This window comes from Oncorhynchus kisutch, unplaced genomic scaffold, assembly GCF_002021735.2.
Source record: "Oncorhynchus kisutch isolate 150728-3 unplaced genomic scaffold, Okis_V2 Okis07a-Okis12b_hom, whole genome shotgun sequence".
Taxonomy (NCBI): Eukaryota; Metazoa; Chordata; class Actinopteri; order Salmoniformes; family Salmonidae; genus Oncorhynchus; species Oncorhynchus kisutch.
The window spans coordinates 11,993,220-12,014,102 of NW_022261984.1; the positions used below are offsets into that span (position 1 = coordinate 11,993,220).

Sequence of the window (20,883 nt, forward strand, 5' to 3'; positions counted from 1 at the left end):
TCCTGTGTCTTAAAGCCTATTGGTACAGGGCTAGTTGAGGACATCCTGTGTCTTAAAGCCTATTGGTACAGGGCTAGTCGAGGACATCCTGTGTCTTAAAGCCTATTGGTACAGGGCTAGTTGAGGACCTCCTGTGTCTTAAAGCCTATTGGTACAGGGCTAGTTGAGGACCTCCTGTGTCTTAAAGCCTATTGGTACAGGACTAGTTGAGGACCTCCTGTGTCTTAAAGCCTATTGGTACAGGGCTAGTTGAGGACATCCTGTGTCTTAAAGCCTATTGGTACAGGGCTAGTTGAGGACATCCTGTGTCTTAAAGCCTATTGGTACAGGGCTAGTTGAGGACATCCTGTGTCTTAAAGCCTATTGGTACAGGACTAGTTGAGGACATCCTGTGTCTTAAAGCCTATTGGTACAGGACTAGTTGAGGACATCCTGTGTCTTAAAGCCTATTGGTACAGGACTAGTTGAGGACATCCTGTGTCTTAAAGCCTATTGGTACTGGACAAGTTGAGGACCTCCTGTTTATTAAAGCCTATTGGTACAGGACTAGTTGAGGACATCCTGTGTCTTAAAGCCTATTGGTACTGGACTAGTTGAGGACCTCCTGTTTATTAAAGCCTATTGGTACAGGGCTAGTTGAGTATCTCCTGTGTCTTAACATCTTCTAAAATGAACTTTGACGCAGGTTGTCTTGAGCAATTCCTTTCCTGTGTCTCTCACCCCCTCCCTTCCTCCCCCTCCTCTCCCTCTCCCTCCCCCATCTCCCCCTCCTCAGTGGAACCGGAGATCAAGCTGGTTGGCAACATGCATGGCAACGAGGTCCTGGGTCGTCAGTTGCTGCTCTACCTGGCCCAGTACCTGTGTTCCGAGTATCTCCTTGGCAACCAGCGTATCCAGACGCTCGTAAACACCACGCGCATCCACATCCTGGCATCCATGAACCCCGACGGTTACGAGCTGGCGGCCGCCGAGGTAGAGGATAGCAACGACCCGGAACAACAACCACACCACAACCAGGAAGTAAATCGGAAATTTAAAAAAAACGTCGAAGCCGGAACCAACCAACCGCCGCGTAGAGATAGAAAGAGGCCACGCCTCCTATCTTCTCCATTATATAGAGTCTGTGACAGCATGTGTTGGGGCTCTTCTCTTTCTAAGCCTTGCCCCTTTTCCAACTGCCTATCATCTACCTGAGCTCTCCTATTGGTTCAGCCAGCCCCTCCCACTACCAGAGAGACAGAGTGACAGTGTCCTTAACCAATCAACAAGAGCAGTCGGTTAGACTGTTGTCATGGAAACGCAGTGCCATTTTTATTTTATTTTTGTAACTGTGTTTAAGGTCGAAGAAGTAACTCTGCTAGAAATCTCAAAACGTTTTTCTTGAAATAACAAATTTAACAAATGTATTTTTAATAGATAGAACGTCTAGTCGTTGTTTTTTCCCAACAGCAGTGGGCAGCTCTATTGTCTTTATCATCATCTTTTCAAACAACCGAGGGATTTCTGGGCTGTCTTCACACAAACAGCATGTCTCTACAGACACCCTGGTTCGATATCCAGGCTGTATCACAACCCGGCTGTGATGGGGAATCCCATAGGGCGGCGCACAATTGGCCCAGCGTCGTCCGGGTTCGGACGGTGTAGGCCGTCATTTTAAATAAGAATTTGTTCTTCACTGACTTGCCTCGTAAAATAATTGTAATTAAATAAAATGTTTACTGGACAGCTTGTTCTCTCCAGACGGATTACATAGTCTGTCCCTAAGTTACTTCCTGTATAAAGAACGATCATGTGACTTGACTGGGAAAATCTCTGGGCCCTCTTCTGGGTCACATGGTCAACAAAACACTCCTGACCTCTTATATTCATCCTATCCAATCACATTCTTCTAACCGACATGTCTTCCCATTACCCATGATTCTTCACTCCTCCCCGTCACGCTCCTGCAGGGTCGTGGGGTGTTCAACCATGTCTAGGGTCACGACCTTTACCCTCTGTGTGTGTTTGTGTAGGGTCACGACCTTTACCCTCTGTGTGTGTCTGTGTAGGGTCACGACCTTTACCCTCTGTGTGTGTCTGTGTAGGGTCACGACCTTTACCCTCTGTGTGTGTCTGTGTAGGGTCAGGACCTTTACCCTCTGTGTGTGTCTGTGGAGGGTCACGACCTTTACCCTCTGTGTGTGTCTGTGTAGGGTCACGACCTTTACCCTCTGTGTGTGTCTGTGTAGGGTCACGACCTTTACCCTCTGTGTGTGTCTGTGTAGGGTCACGACCTTTACCCTCTGTGTGTGTGTGTGTAGGGTCACGACCTTTACCCTCTGTGTGTGTCTGTGTACGGTCACGACCTTTACCCTCTGTGTGTGTCTGTGTAGGGTCACGAGTTCAACGGTTGGACGGTAGGTCGCACCAACGCTCAGAACCTCGACTTGAACCGGAACTTTCCTGACCTTACGTCTATCCTCTACCGGAATCGCAGGATGAAACGGTTCCGCACAGACCACATCCCCATCCCAGACTCTTACTGGTTTGGTAAGGTATGTATATATCACTAATCTCGCTACACTGGTGTCGGTAGTGGGATGGCGCCAGTGAGGCCATCGGAGAGGTGTGTACACATGAGTGATGTAACTAGCTTCTCTATGGCAAGTCCCTCAGGTGTAGGTACCTCTCCGATGGTATGGGAACTTATTCTTCTGTTGATGTGGGAAAGTATAGGACATTCCTACTGTACAGGACATTCCTAATGTTTTGGTAAGGTACAGGACATTCCTACTGTTTTGGTAAGGTACAGGACATTCCTACTGTTTTGGTAAGGTACAGGACATTCCTACTGTTTTGGTAAGGTACAGGACATTCCTACTGTACAGGACATTCCTACTGTTTTGGTAAGGTACAGGACATTCCTACTGTTTTGGTAAGGTACAGGACATTCCTACTGTACAGGACATTCCTACTGTTTTGGTAAGGTACATGACATTCCTACTGTTTTGGTAAGGTACAGGACATTCCTACTGTTTTGGTAAGGTACAGGACATTCCTACTGTTTTGGTAAGGTACAGGACATTCCTACTGTTTTGGTAAGGTACAGGACATTCCTACTGTTTTGGTAAGATACAGGACATTCCTACTGTACAGGACATTCCTACTGTTTTGGTAAGGTACAGGACATTCCTACTGTTTTGGTAAGGTACAGGACATTCCTACTGTTTTGGTAAGATACAGGACATTCCTACTGTACAGGACATTCCTACTGTTTTGGTAAGGTATAAGACATTCCTACTGTTTTGGTAAGGTACAGGACATTCCTACTGTTTTGGTAAGGTATAGGACATTCCTACTGTTTTGGTAAGATACAGGACATTCCTACTGTTTTGGTAAGGTACAGGACATTCCTACTGTTTTGGTAAGGTACAGGACATTCCTACTGTTTTGGTAAGGTACAGGACATTCCTACTGTTTTGGTAAGGTACAGGACATTCCTACTGTTTTGGTAAGGTACAGGACATTCCTACTGTTTTGGTAAGATACAGGACATTCCTACTGTTTTGGTAAGGTACAGGACATTCCTACTGTTTTGGTAAGGTACAGGACATTCCTACTGTTTTGGTAAGGTACAGGACATTCCTACTGTTTTGGTAAGGTACAGGACACTCCTACTGTTTTGGTAAGGTACAGGACATTCCTACTGTTTTGGTAAGGTACAGGACATTCCTACTGTTTTGGTAAGATACAGGACATTCCTACTGTACAGGACATTCCTACTGTTTTGGTAAGGTACAGGACATTCCTACTGTTTTGGTAAGGTACAGGACATTCCTACTGTTTTGGTAAGGTACAGGACATTCCTACTGTTTTGGTAAGGTACAGGACATTCCTACTGTTTTGGTAAGGTACAGGACATTCCTACTGTTTTGGTAAGGTACAGGACATTCCTACTGTTTTGGTAAGGTACAGGACATTCCTACTGTTTTGGTAAGGTACAGGACATTCCTACTGTTTGGTAAGGTACAGGACATTCCTACTGTTTTGGTAAGGTACAGGACATTCCTACTGTTTTGGTAAGGTACAGGACATTCCTACTGTTTTGGTAAGATACAGGACATTCCTACTGTTTTGGTAAGGTACAGGACATTCCTACTGTTTTGGTAAGGTACAGGACATTCCTACTGTTTTGGTAAGGTACAGGACATTCCTACTGTTTTGGTAAGGTACAGGACATTCCTACTGTTTTGGTAAGGTACAGGACATTCCTACTGTTTTGGTAAGGTACAGGACATTCCTACTGTTTTGGTAAGATACAGGACATTCCTACTGTTTTGGTAAGGTACAGGACATTCCTACTGTTTGGTAAGGTACAGGACATTCCTACTGTTTTGGTAAGGTACAGGACATTCCTACTGTTTTGGTAAGGTACAGGACATTCCTACTGTTTTGGTAAGGTACAGGACATTCCTACTGTTTTGGTAAGGTACAGGACATTCCTACTGTTTTGGTAAGGTACAGGACATTCCTACTGTTTGGTAAGATACAGGACATTCCTACTGTTTTGGTAAGGTACAGGACATTCCTACTGTTTTGGTAAGGTACAGGACATTCCTACTGTTTTGGTAAGGTACAGGACATTCCTACTGTTTTGGTAAGATACAGGACATTCCTACTGTTTTGGTAAGGTACAGGACATTCCTACTGTTTTGGTAAGGTACAGGACATTCCTACTGTTTTGGTAAGGTACAGGACATTCCTACTGTTTTGGTAAGGTACAGGACATTCCTACTGTTTTGGTAAGATACAGGACATTCCTACTGTTTTGGTAAGGTACAGGACATTCCTACTGTTTTGGTAAGGTACAGGACATTCCTACTGTTTTGGTAAGGTACAGGACATTCCTACTGTTTTGGTAAGGTACAGGACATTCCTACTGTTTTGGTAAGATACAGGACATTCCTACTGTTTTGGTAAGGTACAGGACATTCCTACTGTTTTGGTAAGGTACAGGACATTCCTACTGTTTTGGTAAGGTACAGGACATTCCTACTGTTTTGGTAAGGTACAGGACATTCCTACTGTTTTGGTAAGATACAGGACATTCCTGCTGTTTTGGTAAGATACAGGACATTCCTACTGTTTTGGTAAGATACAGGACATTCCTACTGTTTTGGTAAGGTACAGGACATTCCTACTGTTTTGGTAAGATATGTTCTAGGGGTGTCCAGAGTTTTAGACAAAACCAGTTTTGAAAGGGATATGTGTAATTATCCTTCTTCTCTCCTTCTCTCCTTCTCTCCTCTCCTCTCCTCTCCTCTCCTCTCCTCTCCTCTCCTCTCCTCTCCTCTCCTCTCCTCTCCTCTCCTCTCCTCTCCTCTCCTCTCCTCTCCTCTCCTCTCCTCTCCTCTCCTCTCCTCTCCTCTCCTCTCCTCTCCTCTCCTCTCCTCTCCTCTCCTCTCCTCTCTCAGGTAGCTTCAGAGACCTATGCAGTGATGAAGTGGATCAGGTCTGTGCCGTTTGTCCAGTCTGCGAGCCTCCATGGCGGAGAGCTGGTGATCTCTTATCCCTTTGACTTCTCTAGACACCTCCATGAAGAGAGGATGTTCTCCCCTACACCTGATGAACAGGTACACTGTCCTGTAATACACCTGATGAACAGGTACCCTGTCCTGTAATACACCTGATGAACAGGTACCCTGCCCTGTAATACACCTGATGAACAGGTACCCTGCCCTGTAATACACCTGATGAACAGGTACCCTGCCCTGTAATACACCTGACGAACAGGTACCCTGTCCTGTAATACACCTGACCAACAGGTAACCTGTCCTGTAATACACCTGATGAACAGGTACCCTGTCCTGTCCTACACCTGACCAACAGGTACCCTGTCCTGTCCTACACCTGATGAACAGGTACCCTGTCCTGTCCTACACCTAATGAACAGGTAACCTATCCTATAATACACCTGACCAACAGGTAACCTGTCCTGTAATACACCTGATGAACAGGTACCCTGTCCTACACCTGATGAACAGGTACCCTGTCCTGTAATACACCTGATGAACAGGTACCCTGTCCTGTCCTCCGCCTGACCAACAGGTACCTGTTCTACACCTGACCAACAGGTACCTGTCCTAAACCTGACCAACAGGTACGCTGTTCTATACCTGACCAGCAGGTACCCTGTCCTAAACCTGACCAACGGGTACCTGTCCTAAACCTGACCAACGGGTACCTGTCCTAAACCTACCCAGCATGTACCTGTCCTAAACCTGACCAACAGGTACCTGTCCTAAACCTGACCAACAGGGACCCTGTCCTACACCTGACCAACAGGTTCCTGTCCTAAACCTGACCAACAGGTACTCTGTTCTAAGCCTGACCAACAGGTACTCTGTTCTAAACCTGACCAGCAGGTGCCTGTCCTAAACCTGACCAACAGGTACCCTGTTCTACACCTAGTTCATGTCAGTGGTGAAAACCTCTTCTGTTCCCAGGCCAGAAAATGCCATGTTGAAGAGTGACTGTGTTCCTCTCTGCAGGCATTTAAGCAGCTGGCCCGGACATACGCAGACTCTCACGCCAGCATGGCCGACAACAACACGGAGAGGTGATTATATTCCTGGCTATTATTATGAATGATTATATTACCCCCCTGTTACATGACCTATATATTGTATATTCTAGGTGTGGAGCGTCCTTCATCCGAAGTGGAGGCATCATCAACGGAGCTCTGTGGTACAGCTTCCCAGGGGGTACGGAACCTTCTATATCTTCTCCTCTCCTCCTCGTGTCATTCTGTCTCTCCTCCTTGTGTCATTCTGTCTCTCCTCTTGTCCTCGTGTCATTCTCTCTCCTCCTCGTGTCATTCTTACTCTCTCTTCCTCTCTTCCTCTCCTCCTCACTTCCTCTTCTCTCTCCTCCTCTCTTCCTCTTCAACTTCTCCTCTCCTCCTCCTTCTCTCCTCCTCCTTCTCTCCTCCTCTTCTCTCTCCTCCTCCTCTTCCTCCTCCTCTCTTTCTCTTCTCTCTCCTCCTCTCCTCCTCTCTTCCTCCTCTCTTCCTCCTCTTTTCTCTCCTCCTCTCGTCCTCTCCTCCTCTTCTCCTCTCGTCCTCTCCTCCTCTCCTCCTCTCTTCCTCTCCTCCATCTTCCTTTCCTCCCTCCTCCTCTCTTCCTCCTCCTCTTCTCTCTTCCTCCTCTTTCCTTTCCTCCTCTCCTCCTCCTTTTCTCTCTCCTCCTCCTCTTCCTCCTCCTTTTCTCTCTCCTCCTCCTCTTCCTCCTCTCTTTCTCTTCTCTCTCCTCCTCTTTTCCTCTTTCAACTTCTCCTCTCCCCCTCTCTTCCCCCTCTTTTCCTCTACTCCTCTCCTCCTCTCCTCCTCTTTTCTCTCCTCCTCTCTTCCTCCTCTTTTCTCTCCTCCTCTCCTTAACCTCCCCCTCTTATTCCTGTCTCTGTCTGTTAATTCTCAGTACTTGACTGTCTAGTGTATATATTTACGGTGTGTCCTAACTCTCTATTTCTCCGGTACCGTAGGCATGTCAGACTTTAACTACCTCCACACTAACTGTCTGGAGATTACAGTGGAGCTGGGCTGTGACAAGTTCCCTTCTGAAGAGGAGCTCTACCCAGAGTGGCTCAGGAACAAGGAGGCCTTGCTCAGTTTCATGGAGTCGGTGGGTTTGCCTCTCTATAGCCCGGCGACCAGGCAGCCATTTTGTGCCGTAGTTATACCGTAGAAGGCCTTTGTGCTGTCTCATCATTTTCTGACCATGTTTAATGTCCTTATCAGTGGTGGCTGGTGGGCAGAGATATAGGAGGACAGCTGGCTCTTTGTAATGGCTGGAATGGATTACATGGAACAGTATATTGAACACATGGAAAACATGTGTTTGATGTGTCTGATACCGTTCCATTCATTCCAATACAGCCGTTCTGTTAAAACCTCTTAAGGATCCACCCCCTTTTTTTCCCCAAATGTTCACCTAAAATGACATGCCCAAATCTAACTGCCTGTAGCTCAGGCCCTGAAGCAGGGATATTCATATTCTTGACACCATTTGAAAGGAAACACTTTGACGTTTGTGGAAATGTGAAAGGAATGTAGGAGAATATAACACAATAGATCTGGTGAAAGACAATACAAAGAAGAAAAAAAAATGTTCTTTTGTATTTTTTTTGTACCATCATCTTTGAAATGCAAGAGAAAGGCCATAATGTATTATTCCAGCCCAGGTGTAATTTAGATTTTGGCCACTAGATGGCATCAGTGTATGTGCAAAGTTTTAGACTGATCCAATGAACCATTGCATTTCTGTTCCAAATTTTGTATCAACACATCCCGAAGAAGTTTTAAGCTGCCCTCCTACTATATATTTCTCCCGCCCACCAGCCTCCACTGACCTTAGCATTCCCTGCCATTCACTGATAGGTTTGCAAATTCCTGGAAACTCCCCCCCCCCCCCCCCCCCCCCCTCAAATTTCCTGGGTTTCCAGGAATCCTGGTTGGGAGAATCATGGAATGAGTGGGGAATAAGCCGTATATCCAGGAATCCAAATTGGGAGAATCATGGAATGAGGGGGGAATAAGCCGTATATCCAGGAATCCTGTTTGGGAGAATCCTGGAATGAGGGGGGAATAAGCAGTATATCTAGGATTCCAGCAACTGAGATTCCTGGAAAACCAGGGAATTTTGTTCAAATAAGCCTGATATTCCCTGATATTCCCTGATATTCCCTGATATTCCCTGATATTCCCTGATATTCCCTGATATTCCCTGATATTCCCTGATATTCCCTGTCGTTCCTTGTCTTCTCCAGGTCCACAGAGGTATTAAGGGAGTGGTGAAGGATGAAGAGGGCTATGGAATAAAGGGAGCATCCATATCTGTCAGGGGAATTCGTAAAGATGTCACCACAGGTAACCACCGTAATACCTGTAACACCGTAATACCTGATACCTGCTTCTGAGCAGGGTCCTCTGTTAGAGCTTTATGGAGGGAGAAAGGAGCCAAAATGGGTACTTCTGAGCAGGGTCCTCTGTTAGAGCTCTATGGAGGGAGAAAGGAGCCAAAATGGCTGCTTCTGAGCAGGGTCATCTGTTAGAGCTCTATGGAGGGAGAAAGGGGCCATTTGGGACATAGATCAGAACTAGTTTCATTCACAGAGCTTTTACAGACGCTCCAAGCAGTTTACATTGTATGGTGGAAATGTAGAGATGTTGGAAGTATACACGCAAGGAATCACAACATTCTTTTTGACGTTGTGTCATTACTGGAGAGACGTGACATCAAGACAAACATTTTCTCATGGTGGTTAGCCTGTAACAACATGTCACTGTCTCCCTCCTTCCCTGTCTCCCTCCTTCCCTGTCTCCCTCCTTCCCTGTCTCCCTCCTTCCAGTCACAGTGGTCAGGTATTCTGCTATTGTGTACTCTCTGTTTAGGGCCAAATAGCATTCTAGTTTACTCAGTTTTTTCAAGTAATTATCTTTTTGTTTTCTCATGATTTGGTTGGGTGTAATTGTGTTGCTGTCCTGGGGCTCTGTGGGGTCTGTTTGTGTTTGTGAACAGAGCCCCAGGACCAGTTTGCTTAGGGGACTCTTCTCCAGGTTCATCTCTCTGTAGGTGATGGCTTTGTTATGGAAGGTTTGGGAATCGCTTCCTTTTAGGTGGTTGTAGAATTGAACAGTTTTTTCTGGATTTTAATCATTAGCAGGTATCGGCTTTTCAGTTCTGCGTGCATTGTTTGGTGTTTTACATTGTACACAGGGGATATTTTTGCAGAATTCTGCGTGCAGAGTCTCAATTTGGTGTTTGACCCATTTGATGAATTATTGGTTGGTGAGCAGACCCCAGACCTCACAACCGTAAAGGGCAATGGGCTCTATGACTGATTCAAGTGTTTTTAGCCAAATCCTAATTGGAATGTGTAATTTTGTTCCTTTTGATGGCATAGAATGCCCTTCTTGCCTTGTCTCTCAGCTCGTTCACAGCTTTGTGGAAGTTCTGTCAGGGCCCAGGTCTGACAGAATCTGTGCATAAGATCTAGGTGCTGCTGTAGGCCCTCCTCAGTTGGTGACAGAAGCACCAGGTCATCAACAAATAGTAGACATTTGACTTCAGATTCTAGTAGGGTGAGGCCTGGTGCTGCAGACTGTTCTAGTGCCCTTGCCAATTAGTTGATATGAATGTTGAAGAGGGTGGGGCTTAAGCTGCATCCCTGTCTCACCCCACGACCCTGTGTGAAGAAATGTTTGTTTGTTTGTTTACATGGATGTTATAATGTTGTATGTTTTACCTTCCATCAGTTTGTATAGCAGACCCTCATGCCAAATTAAGTCAACAAAGCGTGAGAAGACATTGCATTTGTTTTGGATTGTTTGTTTGTTTGTCAATTAGGGTGTGCAGGGTGAATATGTGGTCTGTTGTACGGTAATTTAGTAAAAAGATCATTTGACATTTGCTCAGTACATTGTTTTCATTGAGGAAATGTACGAGTCTGCTGTTAATGATAATGCAGAGGATTTTCCCAAGGTTACTGTTGATGAATATTCCACGGTAGTTATTGGTGTCAAATTTATCTCCACTTTTGTGGATTGGGGTGACCAGTCCTTGTTTTTTTTTACCTTTATTTAACCAGGCAAGTCAGTTAAGAACAAATTCTTATTTTCAATGACGGCCTAGGAACAGTGGGTTAACTGCCTTGTTCAGGAGCAGAACCTTGTCAGCTCGGGGATTTGAACATGAAACCTTTCGGTTACTAGTCCAAAACTCTAACCAATAGGCTACCCTGCCGCCCCAGGTTCAAAATACTGTGGAAGAGGCCAGAGCTATGGATGATGTTAGAGAGTTTTAGTTTAGCCAATTGAATTTCTTGTCTGTGTATTTGATCATTTCATTGAGGATACCATCAACACCACAGGCCTTTTTGGGTTGGAGGGTTTGTATTTTGTCCTGTAACTCTTTCAATGTAATTGGAGAATCCAGTGGGTTCAGGAAGTCTTTAATAGCTGATTCTAAGATTTGTATTTGATATCTCTCTCTCTCTCCCTCCATCCCTGTCTCCTTCCCTGTCTCCTCTCTCTCTCCCTTTCCTCCCTCCCTCCCTCCCTTTCCTCCCTCCCTCCCTCCCTCCCTCCCTCCCTCCCTCCCTCCCTCCCTCCCTCCCTCCCTCCCTCCCTCCCTCCCTCCCTCCCTCCCTCCCTCCCTCCCTCCCTTTCCTCCCTCCCTCCCTCCCTCCCTCCCTCCCTCCCTCCCTCCCTCCCTCCCTCCCTCCCTCCCTCCCTCCCTCCCTTTCCTCCCTCCCTCCCTCCCTCCCTCCCCTCCCTCCCTCCCTCCTGCCTCTCTCTCTGTAGCGGAGGAAGGTGATTACTGGAGGTTAATGAACTCAGGAACACACATCATAACAGCATCAGCTAAAGGTTACTCCAGAGTCAGCAAGAGAATTTACCTGCCTGCTCACATGGAAAAAGCTGGCCGGGTCAACTTCGTGCTCAAAAAGGTACTTGTAAAGTTATTTATATATATATATATATATATTATTTATTTATTATATACTTTATCTGTGATGTTTCTGTGCCAGGATCAGTGTTTTCAGAAATATGATGTTGATGTCAGGATCAGTGTTTTCAGAAATATGATGTTGATGTCAGGATCAGTGTTTTCAGAAATATGATGTTGATGTCAGGGTCATGATATCTGAGGTATATTATGTTGATGTCAGGGTCATGATATCTGAGGTATATTATGTTGATGTCAGGGTCATGATATCTGAGGTATATTATGTTGATGTCAGGGTCATGATATCTGAGGTATATTATGTTGATGTCAGGGTCATGATATCTGAGGTGTTGATGTCAGGGTCATGATATCTGAGGTATATTATGTTGATGTCAGTGTAATGATATCTGAGGTATATTATGTTGATGTCAGTGTAATGATATCTGAGGTATATTATGTTGATGTCAGGGTCATGATATCTGAGGTGTTGATGTCAGGGTCATGATATCTGAGGTATATTATGTTGATGTCAGTGTAATGATATCTGAGGTATATTATGTTGATGTCAGGGTCATGATATCTGAGGTATATTATGTTGATGTCAGTGTCATGATATCTGAGGTATATTATGTTGATGTCAGTGTCATGATATCTGAGGTGTTGATGTCAGGGTCATGATATCTGAGGTATATTATGTTGATGTCAGGGTCATGATATCTGAGGTGTTGATGTCAGGGTCATGATATCTGAGGTATATTATGTTGATGTCAGGGTCATGATATCTGAGGTGTTGATGTCAGGGTCATGATATCTGAGGTATTGATGTCAGGGTCATGATATCTGAGGTGTTGATGTCAGTGTAATGATATCTGAGGTATATTATGTTGATGTCAGTGTAATGATATCTGAGGTATATTATGTTGATGTCATGGTCATGATGTCTGAGGTATATGATGTTGATGTCAGGGTCATGATATCTGAGGTATATTATGTTGATGTCAGAGTCATGATATTTGAGGTGTTGATGTCAGTGTCATGATATCTGAGGTGTTGACGTCAGGGTCATGATATCTGAGGTGTTGATGTCAGTGTCATGATATCTGAGGTATATTATGTTGATGTCAGTGTCATGATATCTGAGGTGTTGATATCAGTGTAATGATATCTGAGGTATATTATGTTGATGTCAGTGTAATGATATCTGAGGTATATTATGTTGATGTCAGGGTCATGATATCTGAGGTATATTATGTTGATGTCAGTGTCATGATATCTGAGGTATATTATGTTGATGTCAGTGTCATGATATCTGAGGTGTTGATATCAGTGTAATGATATCTGAGGTATATTATGTTGATGTCAGTGTAATGATATCTGAGGTATATTATGTTGATGTCAGGGTCATGATATCTGAGGTGTTGATGTCAGTGTCATGATATCTGAGGTATATTATGTTGATGTCAGTGTCATGATATCTGAGGTGTTGATGTCAGGGTCATGATATCTGAGGTGTTGACGTCAGGGTCATGATATCTGAGGTGTTGATGTCAGTGTCATGATATCTGAGGTATATTATGTTGATGTCAGAGTCATGATATTTGAGGTGTTGATGTCAGTGTCATGATATCTGAGGTGTTGACGTCAGGGTCATGATATCTGAGGTGTTGATGTCAGTGTCATGATATCTGAGGTATATTATGTTGATGTCAGTGTCATGATATCTGAGGTGTTGATGTCAGTGTAATGATATCTGAGGTATATTATGTTGATGTCAGGGTCATGATATCTGAGGTATATTATGTTGATGTCAGTGTCATGATATCTGAGGTATATTATGTTGATGTCAGTGTCATGATATCTGAGGTGTTGATATCAGTGTAATGATATCTGAGGTATATTATGTTGATGTCAGTGTAATGATATCTGAGGTATATTATGTTGATGTCAGGGTCATGATATCTGAGGTGTTGATGTCAGTGTCATGATATCTGAGGTATATTATGTTGATGTCAGTGTCATGATATCTGAGGTGTTGATGTCAGGGTCATGATATCTGAGGTGTTGACGTCAGGGTCATGATATCTGAGGTGTTGATGTCAGTGTCATGATATCTGAGGTATATTATGTTGATGTCAGTGTCATGATATCTGAGGTATATTATGTTGATGTCAGTGTCATGATATCTGAGGTGTTGATGTCAGGGTCATGATATCTGAGGTGTTGATGTCAGTGTAATGATATCTGAGGTATATTATGTTGATGTCAATGTAATGATATCTGAGGTATATTATGTTGATGTCATGGTCATGATATTTGAGGTGTTGATGTCAGTGTAATGATATCTGAGGTATATTATGTTGATGTCAGAGTCATGATATCTGAGGTGTTGATATCAGTGTAATGATATCTGAGGTATATTATGTTGATGTCAGGGTCATGATATCTGAGGTATATTATGTTGATGTCAGGGTCATGATATCTGAGGTATATTATGTTGATGTCAGGGTCATGATATCTGAGGTATATTATGTTGATGTCAGTGTCATGATATCTGAGGTATATTATGTTGATGTCAGGGTCATGATATCTGAGGTATATTATGTTGATGTCAGTGTCATGATATCTGAGGTGTTGATGTCAGTGTAATGATATCTGAGGTATATTATGTTGATGTCAGTGTAATGATATCTGAGGTGTTGATGTCAGTGTCATGATATCTGAGGTATATTATGTTGATGTCAGTGTCATGATATCTGAGGTGTTGATGTCAGGGTCATGATATCTGAGGTGTTGACGTCAGGGTCATGATATCTGAGGTGTTGATGTCAGTGTCATGATATCTGAGGTATATTATGTTGATGTCAGTGTCATGATATCTGAGGTATATTATGTTGATGTCAGTGTCATATCTGAGGTGTTGATGTCAGGGTCATGATATCTGAGGTGTTGATGTCAGTGTAATGATATCTGAGGTATATTATGTTGATGTCAGTGTAATGATATCTGAGGTATATTATGTTGATGTCAGTGTAATGATATCTGAGGTATATTATGTTGATGTCAGAGTCATGATATCTGAGGTGTTGATATCAGTGTAATGATATCTGAGGTATATTATGTTGATGTCAGGGTCATGATATCTGAGGTATATTATGTTGATGTCAGGGTCATGATATCTGAGGTATATTATGTTGATGTCAGGGTCATGATATCTGAGGTATATTATGTTGATGTCAGGGTCATGATATCTGAGGTGTTGATGTCAGTGTAATGATATGAGGTATATTATGTTGATGTCAGAGTCATGATATCTGAGGTATATTATGTTGATGTCAGAGTCATGATATCTGAGGTGTTGATATCAGTGTAATGATATCTGAGGTATAATATGTTGATGTCAGAGTCATGATATCTGAGGTATATTATGTTGATGTCAGGGTCATGATATCTGAGGTATAATGCTAGGCGTCCCTTGAGCGAGGTACCTGTCAACAACATCCGGTGAAATTGGAGGGTGCGTAATTTAAATAAATAATCGTAATATGAAACATTTATGAACATACAAGTAACTGATATCATGTGAGCGGACCAAGTCATTGGGCGTCACTCTAAAGCAGGAAGGTGGAATAAACGAGTCAGGAGTAGGTTTTCTTGATTGAACACAGTTCTCTATTGAGGGCATTTGGTCAGCACAAACACTCCAACATAATCAATGAAAATCTCCCAAGGAAAAACATACATCTTCTTCTCCAGATGAAACAGGAACACAATAGGATTATCTTTAAACTACAACAAGAAGTCACGGGATTGTCACCGTCTTAGTGGTTCTTCCTGGATAGCTCCTCTCTCTCGGTGGCCATTCTTAGTGGTTCTCCCTGGATAGCTCCTCTCTCTCGGTGGCCATTCTTAGTGGTTCTTCCTGGATAGCTCCTCTCTCTCGGTGGCCATTCTTAGTGGTTCTTCCTGGATAGCTCCTCTCTCTCGGTGGCCATTCTTAGTGGTTCTTCATGGATAGCTCCTCTCTCTCGGTGGCCATTCTTAGTGGTTCTTCCTGGATAGCTCCTCTCTCTCGGTGGCCATCTTCCAGAGATAGTTTTCCCCCCCCTTCTCTGCTGGTTCCATTCTCTCTCTTATAGGGGAAGGAGAGTATGTCATTAGTACCGTCAGCTGTGCTTAATTGCCTCCGGTTACCTTGTCTCACATGCCTTGTTGGGCTACGATCCGTGAGCCCAGCCTGCCCTCTGGTGGTCCTTCCACAATCGGTTAAAAGCTGACATTCTTTTAAATCTAACTGCATTTTCAGATTTGCAAAAGGCTTTACGGTGAAAGCATACCATGCCTTTGTTTGAGGACGGCGCCCCTATTCCCTTATTCCCTCATACTATTCCCTTATTCCCTATTCCCTTATTCCCTCACACTATTCCCTTATTCCCTATTCCCTTATTCCCTCACACTATTCCCTTATTCCTTATTCCCTTATTCCCTCACACTATTCCCTTATTCCCTATTCCCTTATTCCCTCACACTATTCCCTTATTCCCTCATACTATTCCCTTATTCCCTATTCCCTATTTCCTTATTCCCTATTTCCTTATTCCCTATTCCCTTATTCCCTATTCCCTTATTCCCTCACACTATTCCCTTATTCCTTATTCCCTTATTCCCTCACACTATTCCCTTATTCCCTATTCCCTTATTCCCTCACACTATTCCCTTATTCCCTATTCCCTTATTCCCTCACACTATTCCCTTATTCCCTATTCCCTTATTCCCTATTCCCTTATTCCCTATTCCCTTATACCCTATTCCCTATTCCCTTATTCCCTATTCCCTATTCCCTATTCCCTTATTCCCTTATTCCCTCATACTATTCCCTTATTCCCTATTCCCTTATCCCCTTATTCCCTATTCCCTTATTCCCTTATTCCCTATTCCCTTATTCCCTATTCCCTTATTCCCTTGCCTTTGTTTGAGGACGGCGCCCCACAACATATCTTTCAATCACAAACAGCGATTAAATAAATCACCTACTTCTGAAAATCTTCCTCTGTTTGCAATCCCAAGGGTCCCAGCTACAACAGGAATGGTCATTTTGTTAGATAAAATCCTTCTTTATATCCCAAAAAAGTCAGTTTAGTTGGCGCCATCGATTTCAGTAATCCACTCGTTCAACTGGCCAAGATAGAAACCCGAAAAACTACACCTTAACTTTGTTCAAACAAGTCAAACTACGTTTCTGTTTAATCCTCAGGTACCCTAAAATGTGAAATAACCAATAATATTTCATACGGAAAGAAGTATATTCAAATAGGACAACAAAATAAGCCGATGCTCTTTATGGCCCCAAGACTGATTTTCAAAGCTGACTCTCTTTTCAAAGTCATATTCTTTCTTCAGCATTCATGTTACAAGCCTGAAACCTTGGACAAAGACTGTTGCCATCTAGTGGAAGCCATAGGAATTGCAATTTTTAACACTTGTGTTATACTCTCGTATATTATTTTAACAGTTTTAGAAACTTCAAAGTGTTTTCTATTCAGTACTACCAATTATATGCATATCCTGGCTTCTGGGCCTGAGTGACCTCCCCTCTCCCCTCTCCTCCCTCCTCCCCTACCTTTCATTAAAGATATGTATTTCTCTCCTCTCCTCCAGGTCCCTGTTCAGCCAGTAGGACCAGACTACCACCTGTTGTTCTCCAGTTCCTATCTCCTCCCTCCTCCCCTACCTCTCATTAAAGATATGTATTTCTCTCCTCCAGGTCCCTGTTCAGCCAGTAGGACCAGACTACCACATGTTCCTCAGCTCCTCCCTGGACACTTATGACCGCTTCGACCCTTACAACCACTTCCAGAGCTACAGCCGCTCCGAGCCGGGAGAACCGAGGGAACCCAGGGAACCCAGGGAACCGGGGATGGGAGGAGAACCGGGGATGGGAGGAGAGGGACAGGAGAAGCCGTGGTGGTGGAACTACTTTACTCAGGCAGGAGTCTCTGCTCCCACCTGGCTGCTACGGAACTTCTAGAAGAATGGACTGGATAATGACTGAAACGGCACACTATTCCCTATTCCCTTATTCCCTATTCCCTTATTCCCTCACACTATTCCCTTATTTGGTGCACTACATTTGACCAAAGCCCAAGTGCATTGTGGGGCGGCAGGGTAGCCTAGTGGTTAGAGCGTTGGACGAGTAACCAAAAGGTTGCAAGTTCAAATCCCCGAGCTGACAAGGTACAGATCTGTCGTTCTGCCCCTGAACAACCTACTGTTCCTAGGCCGTCATTGAAAATAAGAATTTGTTCTTAAACTGACTTGCCTAGTTAGGTAAAATAAAAATTATTTGTAGTTTGCATCCCAAATGGCACCCTATTCCCTATATAGTACACCCTATTCCCTATATAGTGCACCCTATTCCCTATATAGTGCACCCTATTCCCTATATAGTGCACCCTATTCCCTATATAGTGCACCCTATTCCCTATATAGTGCACCCTATTCCCTATATAGTCAAAAGTAGTGCACTGTAAAGGGAATGGGTGCTATGTGGAATGTCTCCTACAAGTAGAGGCATGAATTGATTCTCAATCTTTTTTTGGTTTCTGTCCCCATCACATGTAGCTCTGGCCGGAGTACCACCGACGTTCCCCTCATGTTACCAGAAGGCCTTATGTTCTGTTTAGTCTTCCTGTGTAGATAGGCCAGGTACCCTGTCCACCAGGGGAACACCTACCGCCACTATGGACAGGAATCTGATCATGTGTTGTGTCCTGACTAGGAATGATTCTGGGCCCCCATTAACATATTGGGTGTTCTATTGTGTTTCATTAAGACATTCTGTCTTCCTCAGTGTTCTATTGTGTTCCATTAAGACATTCTGTCTCCCTCAGTGTTCTATTGTGTTTCATTAAGACATTCTGTCTTCCTCAGTGTTCTATTGTGTTTCATTAAGACATTCTGTCTTCCTCAGTGTTCTATTGTGTTCCATTAAGACATTCTAATCACAACATTCCTCCTCTGAGTTCTGTCTTCCTCAGGGTTCTAACAATGCTTCTGTTTCAATGTCTTTCTGTCACAAAAAGTGGACTTGTGGATCTGACAGGTTGGGACACACACACACACACACACACACACACACACACACACACACACACACACACACACACACACACACACAAACACACACAAACACAAACAAACAAACAAACAAACAAACAAACAAACCCTAGCACGCACACACACACATTTGTCATTTTAAAGGATTGGGGGCAAATTCTAAACACACAGGCAGCTTGTGATGACTTACTGCCTTCAAGACTCAGCATGTCTAAAGATACTCCCCTCCTCCCTACTCTCTCCTCCCCACTCCTCCTCTCCCCCTACTCTCCTCGCCCCCTACTCTCCTCCCCACTCCTCCTCTCCCCCTACTCTCCTCGCCCCCTACTCTCCTCCTCCTCTCCTCTCCCCTCTCCCCTCCCCTACTCTCCTCCCCCTACTCTCCTCTTCTCCTTCTCTCCTCTCCTCCTACTCTCCTCCTACTCTCCTCTCCTCCTTCTCTCCTCTCCTCTCACCTACTCTCCTCACCTCCTTCCCTCCTCTCCTCTCCCCCCTCCCATACTCTCCTCTCTCTTGTTCAAACTTTCTATGGCCCCTATCTATTTCCTTCAGTAATGTTGACCAGGGTCCATAGGCCCTGACAGAGATGTTGACCAGGCCCTGACAGAGATGTTGACCAGGCCCTGACCGAGATGTTGACCAGGGTCCATCGGCCCTGACAGAGATGTTGACCAGGGTCCATAGGTCCTGACAGAGATGTTGACCAGGGTCCATCGGCCCTGACAGAGATGTTGACCAGGGTCCATCGGCCCTGACAGAGATGTTGACCAGGGTCCATCGGCCCTGACAGAGATGTTGACCAGGGTCCATCGGCCCTGACAGAGATGTTGACCAGGGTCCATCGGCCCTGACAGAGATGTTGACCAGGGTCCATAGGTCCTGACAGAGATGTTGACCAAGTCCTGACAGAGATGTTGACCAGGTCCTGACAGAGATGTTGACCAGGTCCTGAAAGAGATGTTGACCAGGGTCCATCGGCCCTGACAGAGATGTTGACCAGGGTCCATCGTCCCTGACAGAGATGTTGACCAGGGTCCATCGGCCCTGACAGAGATGTTGACCAGGGTCCATCGGCCCTGACAGAGATGTTGACCAGGGTCCATCGGCCCTGACAGAGATGTTGACCAGGGTCCATCGGCCCTGACAGAGATGTTGACCAGGGTCCATCGGCCCTGACAGAGATGTTGACCAGGGTCCATTGGCCCTGACAGAGATGTTGACCAGGGTCCATCGGCCCTGACAGAGATGTTGACCAGGGTCCATCGGCCCTGACAGAGATGTTGACCAGGGTCCATCGGCCCTGACAGAGATGTTGACCAGGTCATGACAGAGATGTTGACCAGGTCCTGACAGAGATGTTGACCAGGTCCTGAGAGAGATGTTGACTAGGGTCCATAGGTCCTGACAGAGATGTTGACCAGGTCCTGACAGAGATGTTGACCAGGTCCTGACAGAGATGTTGACCAGGTCCTGACAGAGATGTTGACCAGGTCCTGACAGAGATGTTGACCAGGTCCTGACAGAGATGTTTGTGTACTATATTAAACAAGTCATCAGAAGAGTTAGTCAGCTGTGTCAGTGTAAAGCCGTGTCAGTGTATAGCTGTGTCAGTGTATAGCTGTGTCAGTGTATAGCTGTGTCAGTGTATAGCTGTGTCAGTGTATAGCTGTGTCAGTGTATAGCTGTGTCAGTGTATAGCTGTGTCAGTGTATAGCTGTGTCAGTGTATAGCTGTGTCAGTGTATAGCTGTGTCAGTGTAAAGCTGTGTCAGTGTATAGCTGTGTCAGTGTATAGCTGTGTCAGTGTAAAGCTGTGTCAGTGTATAGCTGTGTCAGTGTATAGCTGTGTCAGTGTATAGCCGTGTCAGTGTATAGCCGTGTCAGTGTATAGCTGTGTCAGTGTATAGCTGTGTCAGTGTATAGCCGTGTCAGTGTATAGCCGTGTCAGTGTATAGCCGTGTCAGTGTATAGCCGTGTCAGTGTATAGCCGTGTCAGTGTATAGCCGTGTCAGTGTATAGCTGTGTCAGTGTATAGCTGTGTCAGTGTATAGCCGTGTCAGTGTATAGCCGTGTCAGTGTATAGCCGTGTCAGTGTATAGCCGTGTCAGTGTATAGCCGTGTCAGTGTATAGCCGTGTCAGTGTATAGCCGTGTCAGTGTATAGCCGTGTCAGTGTATAGCCGTGTCAGTGTATAAACTGTGTCAGTGTAAAGCTGTGTCAGTGTAAAGCTGTGTCAGTGTAAAGCTGTGTCAGTGTATAGCTGTGTCAGTGTATAGCTGTGTCAGTGT

At 44.7% G+C, this 20,883-nt stretch overlaps 1 protein-coding gene across 3 annotated transcripts in view; it reads left to right on the forward strand.

The window, feature by feature from the left end:
- Positions 1–18,409, forward strand: part of LOC109882848 (carboxypeptidase Z) — a 38,045-nt gene extending 19,636 nt beyond the window's left edge. Inside the window, exons 8-16 of one of the 3 annotated variants that reach the window (XM_031815060.1) lie at positions 776–1,020; positions 2,373–2,534; positions 5,454–5,612; positions 6,531–6,598; positions 6,676–6,743; positions 7,519–7,658; positions 8,803–8,902; positions 11,339–11,484; positions 17,245–18,409. In XM_031815060.1, the coding sequence (XP_031670920.1) occupies positions 776–1,020; positions 2,373–2,534; positions 5,454–5,612; positions 6,531–6,598; positions 6,676–6,743; positions 7,519–7,658; positions 8,803–8,902; positions 11,339–11,484; positions 17,245–17,508 (1,352 nt within the window). In that variant the 3' untranslated portion in view covers positions 17,509–18,409. The remainder of the gene's footprint in view (positions 1–775; positions 1,021–2,372; positions 2,535–5,453; positions 5,613–6,530; positions 6,599–6,675; positions 6,744–7,518; positions 7,659–8,802; positions 8,903–11,338; positions 11,485–17,244) is intronic. The other 2 variants (XM_031815059.1, XM_031815061.1) reach the window with 2 other exon arrangements.
- Positions 18,410–20,883: the final 2,474 nt, after the last annotated feature.